Source organism: Cydia pomonella, chromosome 14 (assembly GCF_033807575.1).
Source record: "Cydia pomonella isolate Wapato2018A chromosome 14, ilCydPomo1, whole genome shotgun sequence".
Lineage (NCBI taxonomy): Eukaryota > Metazoa > Arthropoda > Insecta > Lepidoptera > Tortricidae > Cydia > Cydia pomonella.
This window is the reverse complement of record NC_084716.1, coordinates 15,817,095-15,840,626: the sequence shown is the minus strand read 5'-3', so window position 1 is coordinate 15,840,626 and position 23,532 is coordinate 15,817,095. Positions and strand designations below refer to the sequence as shown.

The 23,532-nt window shown below is 37.3% G+C and overlaps 1 protein-coding gene across 3 annotated transcripts in view; it reads right to left on the bottom strand.

The window, feature by feature from the left end:
• The window catches only part of LOC133525065 (carbonic anhydrase-related protein 10-like), a 67,335-nt gene that overhangs the window by 28,071 nt on the left and 15,732 nt on the right, over positions 1–23,532 (bottom strand). For 2 of the 3 annotated variants that reach the window (XM_061861289.1, XM_061861291.1), the window contains exons 2-3: positions 8,020–8,105; positions 1,575–1,622 (exon numbers count right to left, since the gene is read on the bottom strand). In XM_061861289.1, the coding sequence (XP_061717273.1) occupies positions 1,575–1,622; positions 8,020–8,071 (100 nt within the window). In that variant the 5' untranslated portion in view covers positions 8,072–8,105. Of the gene's footprint in view, positions 1–1,574; positions 1,623–8,019; positions 8,891–23,532 lie in introns of those variants that run through there. The other variant, XM_061861290.1, reaches the window with a different exon arrangement.

Here is a 23,532-nt window from a genome sequence, read left to right as displayed (position 1 = left end):
AGATTGGAGATACAGTGTCATTAGGCTAGTAGTAATTATACGTGCTGAGTTTTGGTGTTTATAATCAAATTTTTAGTATCATTCACAGTGTTTCATATTTTAATATTCAATGTTGAAGCCTTAAATAATAACAGAGCTGCCAGAAATGTGTTTTAAAAATATTTCGGGACATGTATCTGAAAATGCACTCAACAAAAAATTGTTTTACAATCGCTACGATCATGTATTATTTATGAGTCAGTTCAGTTGTAAGAGTATAAATAATTTTGATCATAACGGTATGTAAATAAAATGTATTAAATTTTAATGGTGTACGTTTAACTTAATTAAAATGCCAAACTACCTAACAGTACATAATTTAATTATTGCAAAAAAAAAATATCCATAACTTTATCCACAAGCATAGTTTTGCCATGTCCGTCTGTCTGTTCATGCGTGTCTTTGTTCCGTGATCGTTAGTGCTATAAAGCTGCAATTTGGCATTAATACATAAATCAATCATGGCGACAAAGTGGTAAAATAAAAATTACAAAAAGAAATTGGGGTACCTCCCCTACAAAAAAAGATACGCTTTAATCCTATGGTGGGGTATTCTTGGATAGGTATTTCATATAATACTGTTCTCCAATAACCATTTTTTGATAAAATAAATGTTTTCAGATATAACTGCTCCGAAAGACAAAACATATTCGTCATACTTTATTTTTTGACCCATGGCTTAAAAAAATATGATCGATACTTTCAATAAAAACTATAGTGAACATGATCGGTTAAACCGTTTTTTAGTTATCGGAAAAAGTCTTCCCTGCTTAGTTAAATAAAAACCCTGATTTAAAAAAATATGTCCAATGGTCTATTACGTTAATTACTGATTATGCAAATTTGCCATGTATTATTTGGTTTTCTCGTATTCGATATGAATAGTAGTGTTTATCTCGGGTGAAAGGCTACTATACCTACTAATACGTATTGTGACAAAAAGGTAACTATGGATCCCTACACTGGCCATGGCTCGCATGCTCTTGGCCGGTTTTTATTTAATGTTTAATTCTATAAGGGTAATTACGGAACCCTACACTGAGCATGGTTCGCATGCTCTTGGCCGGTTTTTATTTAATATGTCGGCCTTAGATCAGTTTATTTAGCTACGAACAACTCTCTTTGTACTTACGACGCGAGTTCTTAAAAAATACGTCCGTAATGATAAAAATATTCCAACCACAAACATTTCTGACTGTGTAAATATATCCTAAAATAATTCTGTTTGGGTAGGTTAATCTCGCAACATAGTCATTACCATGTCATCAGATTCCAATGTCCTTTGACTGTAGATAAATGTCACCCGGGTCGGACACTAGCCGATACAAATGATACGGGTCGTCATTAAGATGGTATCTTCGTCATTACCCCGTGTCATTACCGTGCCGGGTAGTTTTTCGAGTGAACGTGATTAGGGGAATGAATGAGAATTGATATGATAGCGTCGTTTGATAGCTCAGAATTGTAATTACAAAACTATTAAATAAGTAGAAGGTTTTAGGAAGATGACTGAGAAATATAGAAAAATTGCTTACCAGAGATTCCATCGTATGTCCACCATTCCTCCCAGCTTCCGGATATATCTGTAAGGAGACAAAAAGCAGAAAATAAATAAACAATATATATTGTAAATAGTTATTCAAAATTGCTTATAGATGTCATGTTTTCTCAATTATTTTTCTCACTGCAACTACATTCAAGAATTTCTGTTTTGCCCTATGATTGACTGGTAGAGAATGCCTTAAGGCGTTAAGTCTACCATTTGTACTTATTTTTATAGTGCAATAAAGTTTAAATAAATACATAATAAACACGTTAGGCAATTACAAAATGGAGAATAGCTATTCATTATTTGTATGCATTGGGTACAATATTTTCCTTTTTTTTAAATTCCATTTACAGACTAAAACCTTAAATTCAATCAAATTTAAAACCTTAAATTCAATCATCAAGAAAATTCATGTTTAAGGGTCCCCAACAAGCTCGGTGCTCCATAGAAACATAGTTACGCTCTCATTTTAAAACGACTAGCTGGATTGCTCTGAAACTTTGTAATCTCAATAGGATAGGAGTACATCTAGGGCTGTAATTACGAGTAGTTTATGTAGTTTCAGATAAAACAATACAGCGAATTTAAGATTTTCATACAATACTTGTTTTCGCTCTATAAGCGCTGGTGGCCTAGCGGTAAGAGCGTGCGACTTGCAATCCGGAGGTCGCGGGTTCAAACCCCGGCTCGTACCAATGAGTTTTTCGGAACTTATGTACGAAATATCATTTGATATTTACCAGTCGCTTTTCGGTGAAGGAAAACATCGTGAGGAAACCGGACTAATCCCAACAAGGCCTAGTTTATCCTCTGGGTTGGAAGGTCTGATGGCAGTCGCTTTCGTAAAAACTAGTGCCTACGCCAAATCTTGGGATTAGTTGTCAAGCGGACCCCAGGCTCCCATGAGCCGTGGCAAATGCCGGGACAACGCGAGGAAGAAGAAGAGACTTGTTTTTTCTCTATTTCGTTTGTTTTATAAGATAAACTAATAAGAATAACATAAACTAATTTCTGCACTACATTTACCTGATGTCATTTTATGTGCAAAATTTCATTACAATCCAACACGTAGTTTTAAAATGAGAACGAAACTCCGTTTGTATGGGAAGGTGAAATTCGGCCGAGCTTGCCGGGGACTCTTAAGCTACGAGATTAAGTGAAGTAAGACACATTGAAACTGAATTTAAGAGCCCTTAATCCTTGGAGCGTTCTCCGATTTCACGAAATAACGCTCGATAGATGGCGTTGGCGCTCGGTACGCGAGCGCCGGCAACGCGACGCGCGTTTCAATGCAGACTAGAATAATCTTGATAGTTTTCAATATAATTTCAAGCAACATTAATTTTAGTGTCATATGATATCATATGGGCACTCTTTATTTTATTGTATATGCACAGTAGTTTTTTTTTTTATGTACACTACTACTAAGTGTACAGACTACAGAGTGTACTATAACCCTTGCTCTTTATTCTGTCTCTTTCACACCAATGGAAAATGAAGAAGTTACTAAATGACTGCAGGTATAAATAAAGTATATTAGTGCGATAGAGAGACAGATAGTGTTTCGTTGTCGTATCGTAAACGATTGGCATGTTGGCCACACACTTGCTTAGTGCCTAGCCAAAATACCAATCGTTTGCGTATATTAGTGCGATAGAGAGAGAGTAGTGTTTCGTTGTCGTATCGTAAACGATTGGCATGTTGGCTACGCACCCATGATACCTAGCCAAGAAGCCAATCAATTGCGCATATTAGTGCGATAGAGAGACAGATAGTGTTTCCTTGTCGTAGCGTAAACGTTTGGCATGTTGGCTACGCACCCATGCTGCCCAGCCAAGATGCCAATCGTTTGTGTATATTAGTACGAGAGAGAGACAGATAGTGTTTCGTTGTCGTATCGATTGGCATGGTGGCTACGCACCCATGCTGCGTAGTCAAGATGCCAATCGTTTGCGCACATTAGTGCTATAGAGTTTCAGTGTTATTTGAAATCACGTTAGGGTTTGTATTATTATTTTTGACCCGAATGAAGTCCATCCAGGTTCTTATGATGGAGTCAGGAGTTGGTCACCAGAACTCCTAATCTACTCATTATAATTCCATCGTGCTTGGGCTCAAAAGATTTGCCCTGACGAACACCATCGATCTAGATGAGGTCCAGGGTCTCATGACGGAGTCAGGAGTTGGTCACCAGAACTCCCCAGAACTCCTAATCTACTCATCATAACTCCATCGAGTTTGGGCTTAATAGATTTACCCTGATGAGCACCATCAATCTAGATGAAGTCCAGGGTCTCATGATGGAGTCAGGAGTTGGTCACCATAATTCCTAATCTACTCATCATAACTCCATCGTGTTTGGGCTCAATAGATTTGCCCTCACGAGCACCATCAATCTAGATGATGTTCAGGGTCTCATGATGGAGTCAGGAGTTGGTCACTAGAACTCCTACTCTACTCATCATAACTCCATCGTGTTTGGGCTCAATAGATTTGCCCTGATGAACACCATCGATCTAGATGAGGCCCAGGGTCTCATGATGGAGTCAGGAGTTGGTCACCAGAACTCCTAATCTACTCATCATAACCTCATCGTGTTCGGGCTCAATAGATTTGCCCTGACGAGCATCATCAATCTAGATAAAGTCCAGGGTCTCATGATGGAGTCAGGAGTTGGTCACTAGAACTCCTAATCTACTCATTATAATTCCAACGTGTTTGGGCTCAAAAGATTTGCCCTGACGAGCACCATCGATCTAGATGAGGTCCAGGGTCTCATGATGGAGTCAGGAGTTGGTCACCAGAACTCCTAATCTACTCATTATAATTCCATCGTGTTTGGGCTCAAAAGATTTGCCCTGACGAGTACCATCGATCTAGATGAAGTCCAGGGTCTCATGATGGAGTCAGGAGTTGGTCACCATAATTCCTAATCTACTCATCATAACTCCATCGTGTTTGGGCTCAATAGATTTGCCCTCACGAGCACCATCAATCTAGATGATGTTCAGGGTCTCATGATGGAGTCAGGACCTGGTCACTAGAACTCATAATCTACTCATTATAATTCCATCGTGTTTGGGCTCAAAAGATTTGCCCTGACGAGTACCATCGATCTAGATGAAGTCCAGGGTCTCATGATGGAGTCAGGAGTTGGTCACCAGAACTCGTAATCTATTTATCATAACTCCATCGTGTTTGGGTTCAATAGATTTACTCCGACAAGCACCATCAAATTACCATTATGATGAATAGATTAGGAGTTCTGGTGACCAACTACTGAGTCCATCATGAGACCCTCGACTTAATCTAGATCGATGGTACTCGTCAGGGCAAATCTTTTGAGCCCAAACACGATGGAGTTATGATGAATAGACTAGGAGTTCTGGTGATCAACTCCTGACTCCATCATGAGACCCTGGACCTCATCTAGATCGATGGTGCTCGTCAGGGCAAATCTTTTGAGCCCAAACACGTTGGAATTATAATGAGTAGATTAGGAGTTCTAGTGACCAACTCCTGACTCTATCATGAGACCCTGGACTTTATCTAGATTGATGATGCTCGTCAGGGCAAATCTATTGAGCCCGAACACGATGAGGTTATGATGAGCAGATTAGGAGTTCTGGTGACCAACTCCTGACTCCATCATGAGACCCTGGGCCTCATCTAGATCGATGGTGTTCATCAGGGCAAATCTATTGAGCCCAAACACGATGGAGTTATGATGAGTAGATTAGGAGTTCTGGTAACCAGCTCCTGACTCCATCATGAGACCCTGGACCTCATCTAGATTGATGGTGCTCGTCAGGGCAACTCTATTGAACCCAAACACGATGGAGTTATGATGAGTAGATTAGGAGTTCTGGTGACCAGCTCCTGACTCCATCATGAGACCCTGGACCTCATCTAGATTGAAGGTGCTCGTCAGGGCAACTCTATTGAGCCCAAACACGATGGAGTTATGATGAGTAGAGTAGGAGTTCTGGTGACCAACTCCTGACTCCATCATGAGACCCTGGACCTCATCTAGATCGATGGTGCTCATCAGGGCAAATCTTTTGAGCCCAAACACGTTGGAATTATAATGAGTAGATTAGGAGTTCTAGTGACCAACTCCTGACTCCATCATGAGACCCTGGACTTTATCTAGATTGATGATGCTCGTCAGAGCAAATCTATTGAGCCCGAACACGATGAGGTTATGATGAGTAGTTTAGGAGTTCTGGTGACCAACTCCTGACTCCATCATGAGACCCTGGGCCTCATCTAGATCGATGGTGTTCATCAGGGCAAATCTATTGAGCCCAAACACGATGGAGTTATGATGAGTAGATTAGGAGTTCTGGTGACCAGCTCCTGACTCCATCATGAGACCCTGGACCTCATCTAGATTGATGGTGCTCGTCAGGGCAACTCGATTGAACCCAAACACGATGGAGTTATGATGAGTAGATTAGGAGTTCTGGTGACCAGCTCCTGACTCCATCATGAGACCCTGGACCTCATCTAGATTGAAGGTGCTCATCAGGGCAACTCTGTTGAGCCCAAACACGATGGAATTATAATGAGTAGATTAGGAGTTCTAGTGACCAACTCCTGACTCCATCATGAGACCCTGGACCTCATCTAGATCGATGGTGTTCGTCAGGGCAAATCTTTTGAGCCCAAACACGATGGGATTATAATTAGTAGATTAGGAGTTCTGGTGACCAACTCCTGACTCCATCATGAGAACTTGGACTTCATCCGGGTCAAAAATAATAATGCAAACCCTAACGTAATTTCAAGTGAAAATGCGTTTTTCAGAAAATCGCAGCCAAATAACACTAGACCTTACTCATAGTGTTGTGTTCCTGCCGGTGAGTAAGGTTGCCAGAGCTCAACGAGGGGTGGGAGGGGGTTAGGGTCGGCAACGCGCATGTAACTCCTCTGGAGTTGCAGGCGTACATATGCGGGCCGTATGCTTGTTTGCCACCGACTTAGTATTAAAAAAAAAGTAACACTGAAAATCCATCAATAAGCGAGTCTGTTAGGCATACTGTAAATAATGAACTTTTATTAAGATTTTCTAATCGCAGTATATAGCACTTCTCGGAACTCCGTAGCTGATTACGATCGCAACGAATGCCTGACAATCGAGCACAGGTCCGTCCTCTAAGCGCGCTCCGCGCGGACTGAGAGCGGGGCGTCGCTGCTGCGTGATTTATACTTGTTTTAAAAAAATATAAATTTACGGTAATGTAGGTCCCATAGTTACGATTTTTTTTTTATAGTTTAACATAAAGTTACAGTTTGCTATAATATTATTTTTAAAGCAAAATATGCGTACAATTTGCGGAAATAAAATATAATAAAACCCTGTTTTCGCCAAAAAAATGAAGAAAACTCGGAAGGTATTTTATCAGTTTTTTACAATGAATCTTCGATTGTTAATCATTCCAGCCCCTCGTACGAGATATGTTGAATCAAATTGTAATCATTTATGTACCAAATGATTCTTGTTTATAGCAAAATTGAGAACCGAAACGCCACATCTCACTGCAAAATTTGGAAAAGACTCCCAAAAAACCTCATTAAAAAAGAGGTTTAAAAGAGAAAATGAAAATTTGAACTGTTGGAGCCGCTAGTTTAGGAAACGATTATTTAAGTACGTTACCAGTTTTTGAATAAATACTAATAGTTACGTCGTAATCTTGAATGAAAAAGGAAGCATTTTACAAAATACGCTCGTCTGTAGGAATAAGGACTCTTAATGCTGAATTGATTGTTCAACAAAGCTTCTGGATTTCTGAAACTTTAAATGTTAAAAAGTTTCCTAATTCGGGAAGATAAAATCAATAAAGTAAAATCAATGTGGAGAAGACCGTCTAGCAGGTAAGACCGCTCTTTCGGCACTTCTTACTCTTGCGTTTATGCACATACTCCACTTACGGAACGTCAGTAGAGCCTAAGAAACGAAGCACTTCCTTCCTTACTGTGTCCGAGTAACGTACATAATGCAAATATGAGAGTACTTGCCGTATGGAGGTCTTCTCAACCAAGGCACGGAAACCGGTTAAATTTCTAAACCGCTATCATGTGCTTGGCGCAAAACCTTTTAATTTGGGTTTCGTTCGTAAAACCGTTATTTTTATATTGGTTATTAAGGGAACATTTCCATAAAGTTCATTTCTGTTGAACCGGTAAGAAAAATAAAATCCGGTTTCGTACTATTTCGGTGTCTTTGTTTACGCGGCACACCACCAGGCCGGGCGGCCATCTCGTTGCTCGTCGAATAAACCGGTTAATTGAGGTTACAATCAAGTTTTTAAAACGTTCGCGTTCTTATTAAAGTTCGGAGTAAAACTAAAAGAAACCGGTATATACCGCTATTTTTAAAACCGGTTTTCCTCACATTGACCTTGGTAGTGATTAGTTGAGCAACTGACCTTTGACTGAAACACAGAGAAGCGTGAGTATGAAGAGCGAGCATTGGTGCATGGTGCTTGTGGTCACGTCAGCATCGGGTCTGGGGCTGCAACAAGAAGAAATAATGATTTGGTGATTTTAATTGACTATCCCCCTTATTCATAAAACTTAGCTGTCAGTATTTATATGTGGGTACTTTAAGATGTAGGGTAGGTTGTAGCGACATGCAAGAAAATAATAAATCAGTCTATAATCAGCTGACGTGCATTCATATTCATTGTATAATTCCTAATACTTTATATGGCACAGCCGGTAGGATCCGAATCTACGCTCCGAAAGGGAATCTGATTTCAAATCAGAATATATAAACGAAATAAATGTCGCATAAAAGGGGAAAAATTACAAAGGTCTTCAGTGCCCAGGCCTGGAATCGAACCAGCGTCCTCCGTTTACGCGACAGATGCCTGTTTCCAACCCTTAATGGATAATTTGCCCCTTTTTTTAAGCAAGGCTTGGATCCGTTTTTTTTAATATAGCGGTAAAAACCGGTTTATTTTGCTCTGAACGTTCATAAGAATGCGAACGTTTTAAGAATTTTATTTTAAATAATTATTTCCTTCTGGTGCTGGTGGTGTTATGTAATTTTATTCTAAATAATTATGGTCTGTGGTAGCGTAAACAAAAACACCCATATAGGAAGAAACCGGTTTTTAATGTTTTAAACCGGTGCAGAAATTTGATGCAGATTTGCGGATGTTAGTAGTTCGACAAGCCTGGATAAATGGAGGCCTATATTCGAATGCAGATGCAAAGCCGCTCACACACAGTTTTATTTAGAAAAACACCACGATTTATTTATTTATCTATAAATAAACGAATATAAAGCTTTATTAGTTCCATATAATTATAAGTTACAAATGAAGACAATTTAAGAAATCATTAAATTTAATAATAGCCTTGTGTAGCCGCCGTGCAGGTCAAGATCTCGACGACTTAAATAAAACTTCGATTTATAATGAAGCGAAGTATAATCTTCCAAAGGGTACTGGTTTACAAGGGTTCTTGTCAAAACGGTTCAATGTAGAAAGTAGGTGTTGATAGTATGGAGGATGATGAAAGAGTGATTTTTCATATTTGATCAGTTCAAAAGGTGGTTTTAATTTAGGTGCCTTTAATTGGCCGCGTTAGAAAATATGTGGAGCGCTCCTATTGGTGCTTTTGAAAAGCCTCCGAATACTAGCCGAGCCCGACGGCTGCGTTTAGCTACTGCATTGATTTTTATATAATAATAAGTTGCATTCGCAACACCTTGTAAGTTCCTACCTGTTATAGGACTTCAATGAAATTTATCAATCAATCAATCATCATTTATTGCATCATCGTAAAAATCACGAGTTGTTTTAAATTGTATTATTGTTGCATTTAAATTTGTTTTGCTTGTTTTGTTTCGTTCCATTTTCAAACATAATAAAATTAACTGTATTCCCTGCACTATATGCAATTTTTACTGAGGGCTTGTGGCGCCTCCTGGCCATCTCTAAGACAACGTGTGGTTCGATCTGCTAACCGAATTAACTCAGGTGATTCCGGGCTAGCCAGAGAGATGGCGCTGCCAAACAATAGGTACAATTAACAATATTTTTACGGGCGCCACAAGTCTTCAGTAAAAATTGAAAACTTCTATAGTCATTCTAGTTCGTTGCTACAGTCAAGTACAGCGTACCCAACCACAATATCTTAAATTTGTAAAGTTTACTAACGGTTAATTTTGGAAATGTATCGTAATTCATAAAACATGGCGCTTACAATCAGCACATTTTGTTTATTTATTTTATTTAACCTAGACGGACTCCTAACCGAGTTGGCAGAGTGTCTATGAAGCTGGTGGTCCCCAGTTTGAATCCCGGTAGGTGCATTTAATATGTATTTATCACGAAATGTATCTATATTAATATGTATATTGTCGCCTAGTGCCCGTAGTACAAGCTTTGACTCGTACTACGAACTTGTCCAGTCCTTTTACTATGAATTACCCGAAGATTGAAAATCATGTTAGCTGTAATGTAACTAAATCAGCTTATACAAATCATTACAATCGAGTTATTCTATATAAAAAATTATAATAATGAAATCATTGACATATATATCTAAGGACGAGCCTTACGGGCACTAAGAATGGTGCCAGTCCAGTGGTATCACTCACGGATTCGAGCCAATCGTGCAGTCTAACGCCACAACGCGATTGGTTGATGAGTTCGCATCATGCGCGCGATTGGTTGCAACTAGTTGCGTTAGACTTCGTGTGCGTGACACCGCTGTACTGGCCCCATTCTCATTGCCCGTAAGGTCTCCAAAATCCACTTCCGTAAGTCAAACTTCTCCTTAGGTAATCCAAACAGGTGTAAAGTGCAATCAATTCACTTAATCAAGCCGACCTGTAATCACGGGCATTGTTGAGAGCTTATAAATGAATTCAAATGATAGCGCGGCTCGTTAAAGGGTAGCCGCGCCGGAACCGCTATCAGCGGGTTAACGGCGCGGCCTTAGGCATGAGCGATAGCGGATATGACCCTACTAAAGTCAGGATACCAGGCCGCGTAACCAACATGCAAATTGTTGCTGGCTGTCATGGCTGTCCCGCTAGTACAGTGGCATTGACCGCCGGCATCATCGACGGTGTAAGTACGAAAGTTTACCTACCATGATAAGTAAAGAGATGCATCAAGAAAACTATGTTTTATTCAAAACGTCACTTTTACTGACACTATTAGTCGCCAGCGTTACTATAGAGCGTCCACGAAAAATAGGCACAATGGTTGTCGATTTGCGGAAAATGCCCAGCATATAACTAACTAATTACAGTGTCATTATTGCCGACTGAATTACTGTCGTAAAAGTCAGAATCGACGTTGCTGCTCGGATTTTTGACGTTTACGGCAGCAACGCAGTCGGCAGTAATGTTGCGCTGCACTGCTGCAGTCTGAATCTGAACCGTACCTTTTACACTCATATTGATGCATCTAGGTACAGACATGACGCCCGTACAGACACTTAACAATTTATTTTTATTTCACGTATGGCGCTCATGCCTTGGGCCTTATCACCGACGCAAGTAGGAGTGGCTAACGACCAAAGATTGCCCGCGGCTCTAAAAGATATTTGGCGCGAAAGCTTTCGTTAAAGATTGTAATCGCCCCGCGGGGTTGTATCGGCCGTGTTTACGCCGTTTTCTTAAGTGATTATTTAAATTTATCTATACAAAAATGAATTTTATTAAGCAAAGAAGTCTAAATGGAAACGCTGTATAGGGATATGACCCCGCAAACTTACAGTACTAAAGTCAATGTTCATAGCCATTTAAGCTGACGAATCGTACATTGCTTTTGCTCTCAGGATGGTTTTGGCTTAATAATTATGTAATAATTATATATTATATTAATGTAAAAAGAATTGGCAAGCCACATAAAGATAGGTATATCTGGGGATCCCTGCGTTTAATGCGTACGCTTAATACTACGATTGGTATTTCGTAAAGGTGAGGGATTTAGTACCTACTTACTCTTAATAATACTTAAGTTATTAATAAGGCCTAGTTACATGTCGTCATCATCTGATCACCAATTTACACCTACGCTTAGATATGGAGACGTCCTACTCCTCACAGCTCAGCTTCATCTCACAAGAGAGTGAGCTATTCGCTAGGTGCACGACTGGTGCAGCCTTCATTCTGTCGGCTTTTCTACGTTAAATCTTAAGGAGTAAAATTAATTCCAACGGCTTTTTGACATTCCATATTTGATATTCCATAAGACTACGCGTGTCTGTGACAATCAGCGCCACTTCACCTTCCACCGACTTCGCACCTTGCCAATAGTCCCCGCATACATTTTGGAAACACACTCGTTCGTTTCTCAATCAAAATTCAATTTGAAGTTAAGGTTCTGATTGAAAAAGTCGTAGCGTTTTTTGGATCACAATATGGCTACCATAAATTTAATTAGAAATCTTGAGGCCTTTCTTTAGGGACTTCAGTGATTTGAATCTTGAGATTTTGACTTTCGATAGAAAAAATCACGAACATAAAGTCTAAAATGCACTTTAAAAAATTATAATAAATTTTGCACAGAAGCTAAATAAACATATGAAAATTGTTCATAATAATGAGCAATATACATTTATATGCTTGAGGGCACTCAGGAATCACTTTATTATTTTTAAAACACAAATATTTTTTTAATAAAATGACATCTGCGCTCCCTGGCACTTCCATCTCTCTCATGCTTACGCTGGGTGAGAGTGAGGAAACAACACGAACTTACCTTAAATCGTCGCCTTTGTTATAATGTTACTGCAGCCGTCCCACCGTTCAGTTTGCGTGTCGACTCGCAATTAACTCGAACTCATATTTGTCTTTAGCGTTAATTACAAGCCAACTGATTCATGTCTGTAGGCGCAGGTCACTTATTTAGATGAATTTTCACAACTAATTATTACAATCTAAACCAAATGAAACGGGTCATTTTATATGGGAGTTTACACAGCTCACAGACCGTTCCTGACTCATTGTTATTCTTTAGAGCATTCGGAACCTGAGATGTCTACAACATCGTAGCCTTATTGTGGCGTACCTAGTTAAGATGTCAATTTTAATGGTATAAGCGGCAGACTAGCAGACGAATCGCCCGATGGTTAGCAATTACTATTGCTTATTATAATAAATCTTTTCAATGTCAAACGAAAGGTAAAACTATAATATCCTTAAATTCTTAAAGGATCACATTCGTCCGTCTGCTTGTCTGCCTGGGCGTTAAAACATCTCGTGTTAAGGTATCAAGTTGAAATTAATAAAAAAATCTCAAGTAGTACTTAGGTTATTTCGATATAAATTAGCTTCCATTAATTTAAAGCTTTTATAGTTTCATATGAATGATTTTCCTTAGCAATACCCTAGGTACCATGCCAGGAAAATGGCTAATACTTAGTAATAACAGTCTAAGTTAGCACCACTGCATAATATGCACCATCCCCCGCCTCGAGCTATTCGCGCTTTAAATAAGTACGAAGAGTTTAATTTGCTTGGCATTAGCGTTATCTCCAGGACCGAGATACGCTTAATTTCCTCTCTGAAGCTTCTTTTTTGTTAAAGAAACAATGAGTCCAATTCAGGCTTAACTACTCGTTATGATTTTGAATCGAGCTTGAAAATCGCTTGCGTTTTTGTTTATTGCATGCGGAATTAAGTGAAAGTCGTGGACGAGATAAATAAATAAATAAATATTATGGGACATTGTTACACAAATCGACTAAGTCAATCACAGTAAACTCAATAAGGCTTGTGTTGTAGGTACTTAGGCAACGATATATATATAAGGATAATTGTTTATATATTCACAGAAAACACCCATGACTCAGGAACAAAAATATTTTTGCAGGATTTAAACTCGGGACCATCGGCTTCATAGGCACGGTCACTACTCACTAGGCCAGATAGGTTGTCAAAGATGCGCGCCAATCACCAAAATTATCGAGCGTGAAGGTCGTATCAAAACCGTATCCAATTGTTAAATCTGAATCGAGCACAAGGTCTTGGATAGTGTGGTGGTAGGTTGTAACATTTAAATACACTGTATAGGTTACTACACTATGCTACCGTGTAGTGACCATGCTTATGAATCCTATGTATCTGAGTTCGAATTCTGGTAAGGGCAATTTTTGTCTTAATGTATCTATAGCGGCGACTAGATGTGACTGATGTGATGTGTATTTTGAAAAACGTCATGGAATTGAACTGCAAATCAATAAGCAAGTGAACAAGACATATCCCACAACAATAACATTTCAGTCACTCTGACGCCAGCGCGGCGGGCGCCAGTCTGTCTGCGTCCGTATCCCGGGAGAATTGGAACATTTGGAACAGATACTTTCTTATACTTTAGAATTATTTGAAACTGCATTCAGTTAATCATCCGGTATTTTGAAAAGGCGTTAGCATTGAACTGCAAATCGATAAGCAAGCGAACAAGATATCCCCCAGCAATAACATTTCGGTCCCTCCGACGCCAGCGCGGCGGGCGCCAGTCTGTCTGCGCCCGTATCCCGGGAGAATTGGGACAGATACTTTCTTGTACGCTAAACTTTGAAACTGCAGTCAGTTGTCGTTTCTGGAATATATCGTGGACGTCGACGTCATATCTAAATATTATAATTATATTTTTGGAGTCTCCTTTTCTGAAAAACCGTTTTCTACATTTCAAACACGGAACCCCATAATAGTTATTTAAGATACAAGTGCAGAAAATAGGAAATTCGCAACAAGTGATGATAAATCAAAACACGACCGAAGGGAGTGTTTTCAATCGACACCATTTGCGAATTGTCTATTCGCACGTGTATCGTACAATGTTTTACAGTACATAGCTCTTTAAAGTTTCAACATATGCACGGAAAGTGCTCATTCCCGCACGTGCGGGAAAGTAGCACCATATGTACTGTAAAAAAATCTATAAGATGTCGTAACACGAAAATGCCTTTTAATACGAATAGCTCATTAAATGTAAACTTGTTTCCAACAGAAAAAGTGAGGAAATGTAGAAATGATAATTCTCAACCGACTTTCCCACTCACACAATTTTAATGCTTATTTTTAGCGTGGTAAAGATCAAAATGGAGTGGTTGGTCTTTAAAAGTATTCCTCGAAACCGGAAGTAAACAGCGGTTGGTAGACAAAGCTCGTTCTGCACCGGAAGTGGGTGTATCTGCAAGTTACGTTACTTGTTAATGCAATACAAGTGTTTTTCTACCCTATTGTTTGGTTTAGACTTGGGTAATCTAAAAGATAAGGAGGCAAATTCTGATTGTAACAACAGGTTACGAATTTGATCTGAAATTGTTATGGTATGATCTGTCAGAGTCAAAATTGACGTTTTTGGTTGAATAATAGTAGATTGTTAACCAAGGGATGGTCTTGCGGTTCGAGCGACATATCAATATTGTTTAAAGTGTAATTTTGATAGCTACAAAATAAATTAATATTGTTTAAGTGTATTTTTGATAGTTTTTTGTTATTATACATTAAAACTAATGTAGTAGTGTGCAGTGCATGGACAATTAATCTTGAAACGCGATTTACCACCATTTTGGAGTCAATGGCCGGTAGTCCACGAGCTACATGTAAACTTCAGCTATCACTTTACAAGAGCTGATAAAATCACCGTACACTCTGTTGTACTCACCGTACAATTTTAGTCGTATTTAAAGCTCCTATTCCTTGTCACTGGCGAAATTGTCCCAAAGGACTGAAGCCATTTAATTTTAAAAGAATGAATGAAAAACCAAGGAATGAAATGATGCCTTTCACCCGCGTTAAACACTCTACTTTTTGTTTCGAATACGAGGAAAATATTAATAATAATATGTATTAAAAAAAAACAGGAGAAGATTTCTTTACATTGTAAATCTGTTTTTAAATTTGTTTTCTTTGCGGTGCAATAATAGTACATTACGATACAAGTGCGAAAAATAGGAAATTCAAAACGAGTGGCGATAAATTAAATCACGACCAGGGAGTGTTTTAAATCGACACGAGTTGCGAATTACCTATTCGCAAATGTATCGAACAACGATTTACAGTACATATGGCCCTTTAATTGTTCGACATAGTTACGTAATACGCTAATTTTCGCACTAGTGCGGTAAAGTAGCACCATATGTACTGTAAAGAATATTTACTTACTTACTTAGAAGCATACACTTTTATAGTATTCCTTGAGGGTACTTTCAACTAGCAATTCTGGTAAAAGTATCGTTATTTATGGAATGTGGAGTTAATATCAGGATGGAAATTGTACAACAAATCAATTTAATACCAAACTTTAATTGCTTATGGTAATATTTACAAAAAAGTATTAAGAAAATATAATGCACTAGTGCAAAAACGTATCATTTTCTGCACACTTCTTAGAACAATAACGACCTACTTTCAGTACATGAGAATATTATGTTACTTCTGACCCTGACAGAACATATCCATGACAAGACAAATCCAGATCAATACCTGATACTACAATCAGAATACGCCTCAAGATCCAGTATAGTAGTATTTTCCTAAGTAACGATAATTTTAGTTAGTTTGATTGTTAGATTCTACCTAAGAGTCAGGCTGCAACCCAATTATTATCGTAAAAATCATTTAAGTATATCTGTATAATATTCTGTCTTTGCTAATTCACGCACGTTTAAGGCTTCATAATTTTTTTTTTTTTGTATTCATTTTGGTACCCGCCGAATGAAATCGATGTAAATACAAGATGTTTATGAAGTCACCTGCAATAATTTACGGGTTGAATATACCTATAGGTCATTATAAGCAACTTTTACAATGGGACCTAGGTACCTCAAAATCGCGAAAAAATATCCATCCCGTAAAATATTAAATAATTTATTTTATATATAGAAAAGCAATCATAAATAATTTATTTAAAAAAAATCTTACAGCATTTTTGATAAAAAAAGATCCAACGCGGGATTAGTAAAAGTAGAACAATTACCAATTGTTCCAGGTGGGAAAATAGGGTAATATTTTCCATTTGTTGGAATAGAATAGAATAGAATAGAAGCGTTTATTTGCAAGAATACGTAGGTACAAGGTGTTACATTAAATATTGTCACACTACTCAACTAGTGTCAGTTTCCAACTAGTTGCTCATGACACGGGAACACACAGAAGTATACCGCTTTTCTGCACTAGAGCAGAAACGTATCACTTTCTGCGCACTTTATAGATCAATAATAACCCACCATCAGATAGGAAAAAATATTTTGAATACATGTACCTAGTCCATTGCTCGAAATTGATTTATTGGATCGCGTGCCTTGGCCTGCTTTCCGTAACCAAATATCAAATTAATTATGTATCTATTGCGCCAGAATGTATAATTAACTGATAATGATGTGTAATTAAGACTCTAACATAACATTAGGTGTGTAAATCAGTGCCACTCTTCATACCAGCTGTTTTAATATATTGAAAATATTAATCCGTAATACGGGGTCCGTATAAAAATAGAATTATGGAAACTATATTTTTTGTGTTCTTTGATCTGGGCCGGTAACTTTTTATTTTGTCTATGATATCTATACAATTCATTACTTTACCGTGTTAGTAAAAAAAAATTATACTAATTAACACAACACAGGGTGATTCAGGAGACAGGAGCAGGATCTACACTGCTTATCCAGTAAATTAATAGCAACTGTTTCCTACCGGTATTAGTGATTATTAACGTTTTTTTTTGCTGTGGTAAATTTTTTTATAAATTTATTTACGATTTACGTGTACCCTATAATTACAATACTCCGTTAAATACCGATAATCTTTAATATATCTGTAGATAAATGTCAAATTGAATGTCATCAGAGTGTTTACTTTTGAAAAATCGTATTTCACTCAAGTGTGACACATAACGGTTAGTTAGGGTGATAAAAAATTAAATTTGTTCTCCAAAATGTTATGTAATTTTTTATATTGATGTGTATGTGTATTTCGAATAAAAGCATCATTCATTCATTCATTCCATTCGTGCCAGCTCTTGTCAATCGACCTGTATTTTTTTTCTAATTGTCAGTTGTTGACATTAGCACGTACCTACAGTTGCAAGCGGCCGAAAACTACAATGTCCACTTATCAGAGGGCCTACCGCGAACCACGTTCGACGTGTTGCCACCCTGACACACTTACGTACGAATTTACAAATACGTACGTAGTTCGCGGTAGGCCCTTAGCTATATAGTGCCAAAACTAAGTTTCCACTCCATAAAAGCAGTAGTAGCTGTCGGGTCATTGCCCTCGCGGCGCCAAAACGTCGCGACTGCCGGAATGTATCTCTATCGCAGATAAGGGTGCTTTCAAAATGGCGGTGTGACGTCATTTTATTTTACTAAATATTCCAACAATCAACAGATGGCGCTGGAGGACCTGTTGTCGTACAGTCAGCATTAATAGCGGATGAAACAACGCACCAAAAGTATCTATCATCATGGAATACTTTTCAAAAAGAGATATATTTCTACAGTTCGCCTTCAATAGTAGGCTGTTAACCAACGGAATGAAAGGTACTCATTTCTATCTCACTGAGTTCGAGTGCCAATAGATCGAGACTGAAATGGTGTCTTTCATCTGAGTTAAACACTCTACTTTTCATTTCGAATACTATAAAAGTAAAATACATGTGTATTTAAAAAACATGACTAAGTATTTCTTGCCGTTACTTTCAATTAACAATTTAGATAAAATTATCGTGATTTATGGAATGGAGAGTTAAAAACTATAATGGACATTGTATAACAAATTCATTTCAAATCAAATTTTAATTGCCTTTAATAATAAAAAATGGCCTAGTGCAGAAACGTATCACTTTCTGCATACTTTTTAGCACAGTATTAACCCTCTTTCAGAGCATTTGAAATGAAAACGTATCTGTCACAGTCTGATTGTTCTACATATTAGATAATGGTAGATATTTTTGACGCGTAGTCTGATCCGTTAGTTTTGGTGCTGTCCTTCTTTTAATAATACCTAATGTTTTTTATAATAGGTAGTATGTTAACGGCACCAGTAATGGAACATTTAAGAGAAAATTTCGAGTATTTTGATATTTTCTCGGCATCTGTAAAATTTCTACCACTTTATGCGTTAAAAGTTGAATGTTCTATTCGTCCTTTATGTTTTCAATGTATTTACTGCAAGTGGTTTCAATATTATGAACAAATTAAAACTATGTTTTTTTTTGCTCCAGTCATGGGATGTATGGCGCCATGCATTTTAAATTAAAGAAAAATCTATGAAACATTAAACTTAAGCAGCTCCATGGCTTCTGTTTATGGTAAAATATTGCCAGAGTTTAAAAACTGATGATAATTACTTATCTTACAGGATTTGTCTGTACCATCCCATTACTGGTGCCTGTTCCATTATAGGGGTGTTTACTATATGTAGGTAAAAAAAAATTGTTGTTAGATATAGGTACTTGTATTTTGTCTGTTTGTATATTTAATTTGTTGCTACATTATCGCATTGGGTTCAGCCTGTAATGATAATTGTATGTGTGGAAATAAAATAAATAAATAAATAAAAATATTTTTTTTAACTATAGATACTAGGTAAATTAAATGCTGCAGTAGAAAAATGTGAACTTTCTCGACTCATCCATCAGGCGGCACTAGTAAATTACTATGGATGGGGCCCGGGGGACACGACACCAGTTTAATACCGTAACGCAACCACTGAATAGTGAATATCACTAACACAAGGGCGACTATCTAGATTTTAGATACTCGTAATACTAATGTATCACATAAGGTCAATACGGATAAGTGCAGCGGCGGGGTAAGTGTAACCGGCCTTTATACCGGGTGCCTGTTTAAACATTAATTAATTATTTCCCAGCTTTCTAGCAATAACGAACACGGAGCAACGGACGGACAGACGGGCGGACATGGCGAAACTTGGGTTCCTAGTGGACTATGGAACCCTAAACAATCCTATGATTTCATGGTTCTTTATGTTAAGAATATTTTGTCACTATTGACCGCTACAAAAAACCAGCCGATCCTTATTTAATGGTTAAATATCTGGAAAACATATAAAAACTTAGAAATGCGCGTTTTCCTTGAGATAAGACCTAGCTAGATCGATTATCGCCCCCGAAAACCTCCATATAGAAAATTTCATCGCAATCGTTAGAGCCGTATCCGAGATCCCCGAAATATATATATAAATATACAAGAATTGCTCGTTTAAAGGTATAAGATATATGAATCTTCAACCACATAATAGGTACCTCAGATGCTAGCATAAAAATAATTCTTTTTTTTTTTATTATCACAAATAGTATGGTACATTTTAAACTTGTGTTAGGTTCGCCAAACTTGCGTTTAACGGCGAAATGAGGCACTCATTTTCAACGTTAGTACCTTAATCTAAATTATATGATTAACTTATAATACTAAGGTTAATACATATTTTTATCATATTAACACAGTATAAGTAGTTGTAGTATATTTACCTATCCTATTTATTTATTCAGTCATGCGTTGTACCTATTAGCAACTTCTTAATTTTTGATTTAAAGATGTTTTTACTAGCACATTCGTCTTCCACTGATAACTCATTAAATATTCGCGGTGTGATATAACTACGTGTCTAAATAATTACTAATTGTTTGTTTGCTCTAAACACAGATCTAACGTACGAGGTCATATGAACAACATTCCAGACAAATTTTATGAACATTCGTGGAATATTACATTTAAGTCTTAGTAAGTTCGTGTTCTTCTATCACTCTCACTGAGCTTAAGCGAGTGCGAGATGGACGTGCCCAGGGGCGTGGATATCATGTTTATGAATTATATTTTTTTGGACGTTTAAAAAAGTAATCGATAAATTCCCTCGAACATTATATTGCCGATTTGTAGAACAAATTTTCAAATTTTAAGCTTCTGTGCAAAAATTGTTAATTTTTTTTTAAAGTGCAATTTAGACTTATGTTATTGTATTATTTTTATATAGAGCGAATGTCAAAAACTCAGGATTTGAACCGATAGGGTCCCTCAAGAAAGTTCTCAAGATTGCTAATTATTTTTTTGGGTGCCGTATTGTGATTTAAAAAATAAAGCAAAATAAAATAAATCTTTTCAAAAACTCCGGTCTCTAAACGCATTGCACCTTTAACAAACACGAAAAACACACTCCTAGTTAATCAATAGTCCTTACTTTTCTCGGTGTGTTAATTTTCCGTGCGTTAAAGTTCCGTCGTAAATTTTTCCAAAACTGCAAAATTCCCACATCCTATTTAGGTATGGGATTCGTAATAGTCTCCTGTGATTTTATTTGAAATTACCGAGAACTTTTCAATTTTTTTTCTAGTTTTCTCAACTCGCAAATCTGCTGCAAAAATATATTTATGACTATATTACTATGCAAAAACTACCCGGGGTGAATAAGGTTCAACACCGCAAAATTCTATTTCGCCCTTAAATTTAAAAATAACCGCTACATTTAACCTCGTTTACCGTAATGCGGTGTTCCGCGTCACCAAAAACACCGTATGTGAATTGCGTTCTTTTGTCAAATAAGTCTTTTTGTACTGTAAAATGGCGGAGGGACAAAGGTTTATGTTACATTAGAGGAAATTAGATAGCGGCCGTAGGAAGTGCTGTGTTGACGTCAAAAATACTGACAAAATTAAACTGGGGCCTTATTCAGGCACAAAGGGTTGATGCCAATGTAATTTAAATTTAATGTGAATATCATTAAATAAATATAGAGGTCTTGGTTGCTCAGTTGGCAGAGCGCTGGAGTATCGATCCAGAGGCCGTGAGTTCAAGTTTACTTTTAAATTTATTCTAAGCTTAATAGCATCGTTCGCAGAACTTACTGCTTGCTAAAAAATAATGTAATATAGATCGTGTCATTCACGAAGACGCGTGCTTAGACTCATAATGTCATATTATTAAAGGTTAGATTTGACAAATCTGCGCGTCATCGTGGATGACACGAACTATATACGTTTTTCTCACACTGGTGATAGTATTTTGTTAACATAGCTTGGGTACGGTGAAAGCTAAAAATATATTGAAAGTACGGCTGTCACCATACCCAAGTTATTTGAAAAATACTAAAGAAAGTAGGTATCTATTCTAAAATGTTGATTTTTTATGAATTGATATTCAATATTTGATTGGGAACGTTTAAAAAAGCTTGGTTGATAAAAATCCAATTAAAAATAGATACTGAACTTGATAAACGCTAAAACAAAGTTTTCAAATATAAATCGCTTCTATATCGATTTTTCGATATTATGCTTTAACTGCATTATATTGAGATTTAAAATCGTTAGAACAGTTTTCGAGAGCTTATTAATCACCTAATCCATTGCTTGTTTAGAGCGGGCGTAAATAGATACGGCGCGCCGCGCGATACTCGCGATGGATAATATGGCCAGCGCGCGGGTTTTTACCTTGTACGTCAGTTGCTCTAGAAATATACTTATGTTTAAAATTTTGCTCGTCATAATAATTATTCCTCAGCTATATTATATATAAAATTTACTGCTATGGTAAGTCACGATATACAAAATAAATCAAATTCGACATTGTTTCACGATTTTCGAAAATCTCGATCAATATATTGTATGCACTGACGTTTATCTGACATGGCTATTTGTACGTTACGTACAAATAGCCATAAATTTGACGTGCCCCTCCTGCGTAAAAATCGGCAGTCTGGTTTGTACAGAAAATAACAGACAAGGCGTCTCCAGTTGTTCAATCCTCCAAGAGTTTCCGTATGTAAAAACACAAGATAAAACTACAATTTAAGGTTAGCCCCCCTCTTAATCCTTGTAAGTATTGCCCGTTCAACTTCTACAGTATAGATAAGCCCTTATATAAAAACCCATATATTATATAGTCAGATTAGTACAAAGCCACAGATACGTCACAGCGCTGGTCTGCAAGTACTCAGTGACTCAATGCTCACATGGGGGAATATATCGGATTCCCGCAAACGAAATACAAATAAATGTCGCCTACTGTTACACCGTTATAATTATATTCGTGTTTTATTTTTAATACACCAGCTCGTAAAGGATATCTTTATTCTTCAAACACTGATGAGAAAGTTGCATTTTATCCACGAGGGTGGCGAAGAAAAATTCTAATTAAAAATTAAATTAGAAATTAGTTGAAAATGTTGAGTGGAATTTATTTTTAAGTTATCATTAAATATCAGTTAATGATAAATATTTAATAATATTTATTTGAGCTAATTTCACGGGTTAACTCACTTAATTCTAGTCACTCTCGCGAGTATTTTTAATCTCTTTCATCGCGTTCATTAGTATATGATTTGGTATATTTTTATAGGTAGTATTTTCCTCGCGTGGTTAATTTTTTTGTATTTAACTAGGTAGCAAAATTAGTTTAAACGACACGAGTGCCTTGAAACCCTCGCAACGCTCAAGATCCCACTTTTCGAACTACTCGCAACCAGCTCTTCGGCCACCGGTTACGTCAACCAGACGCTTCGCGATTTCTGCAAAAAACTTATGCGTGCTAACCCTAATGGACTTAGAGTTACAACACCAACGCCGTTGTCAGTACTAATTTCTTTAATTTTTTTTTAACAAATTAGACAAATCCGCTACGTATATTGTGAGTGTCAGCCGACCAGTAAGTTAATTTAGCTGAGTGGATTTGCCATTGTCAACGCTTGTTTATCGTCGGCCGACCGACTAATGGTATTAAACTTGAGCAACGGCACTCTTTAATAAACTTATTCACATGAATAGTAAGAATGTGTGGGTATGTAGCTTTGTTACTTTGAATTGTTGTTGTAGTATTGTTGTGGTAAAATAGAACGCAGAATAGGTAGAATGCAAATAGCTAGAAACTTGTTTTCTAGAATAGCGTAAAGTGAACTCTGCATGGACTGTATATGACAAAGTGTGGAAGTGTGTAACAAACGACATGTTTCT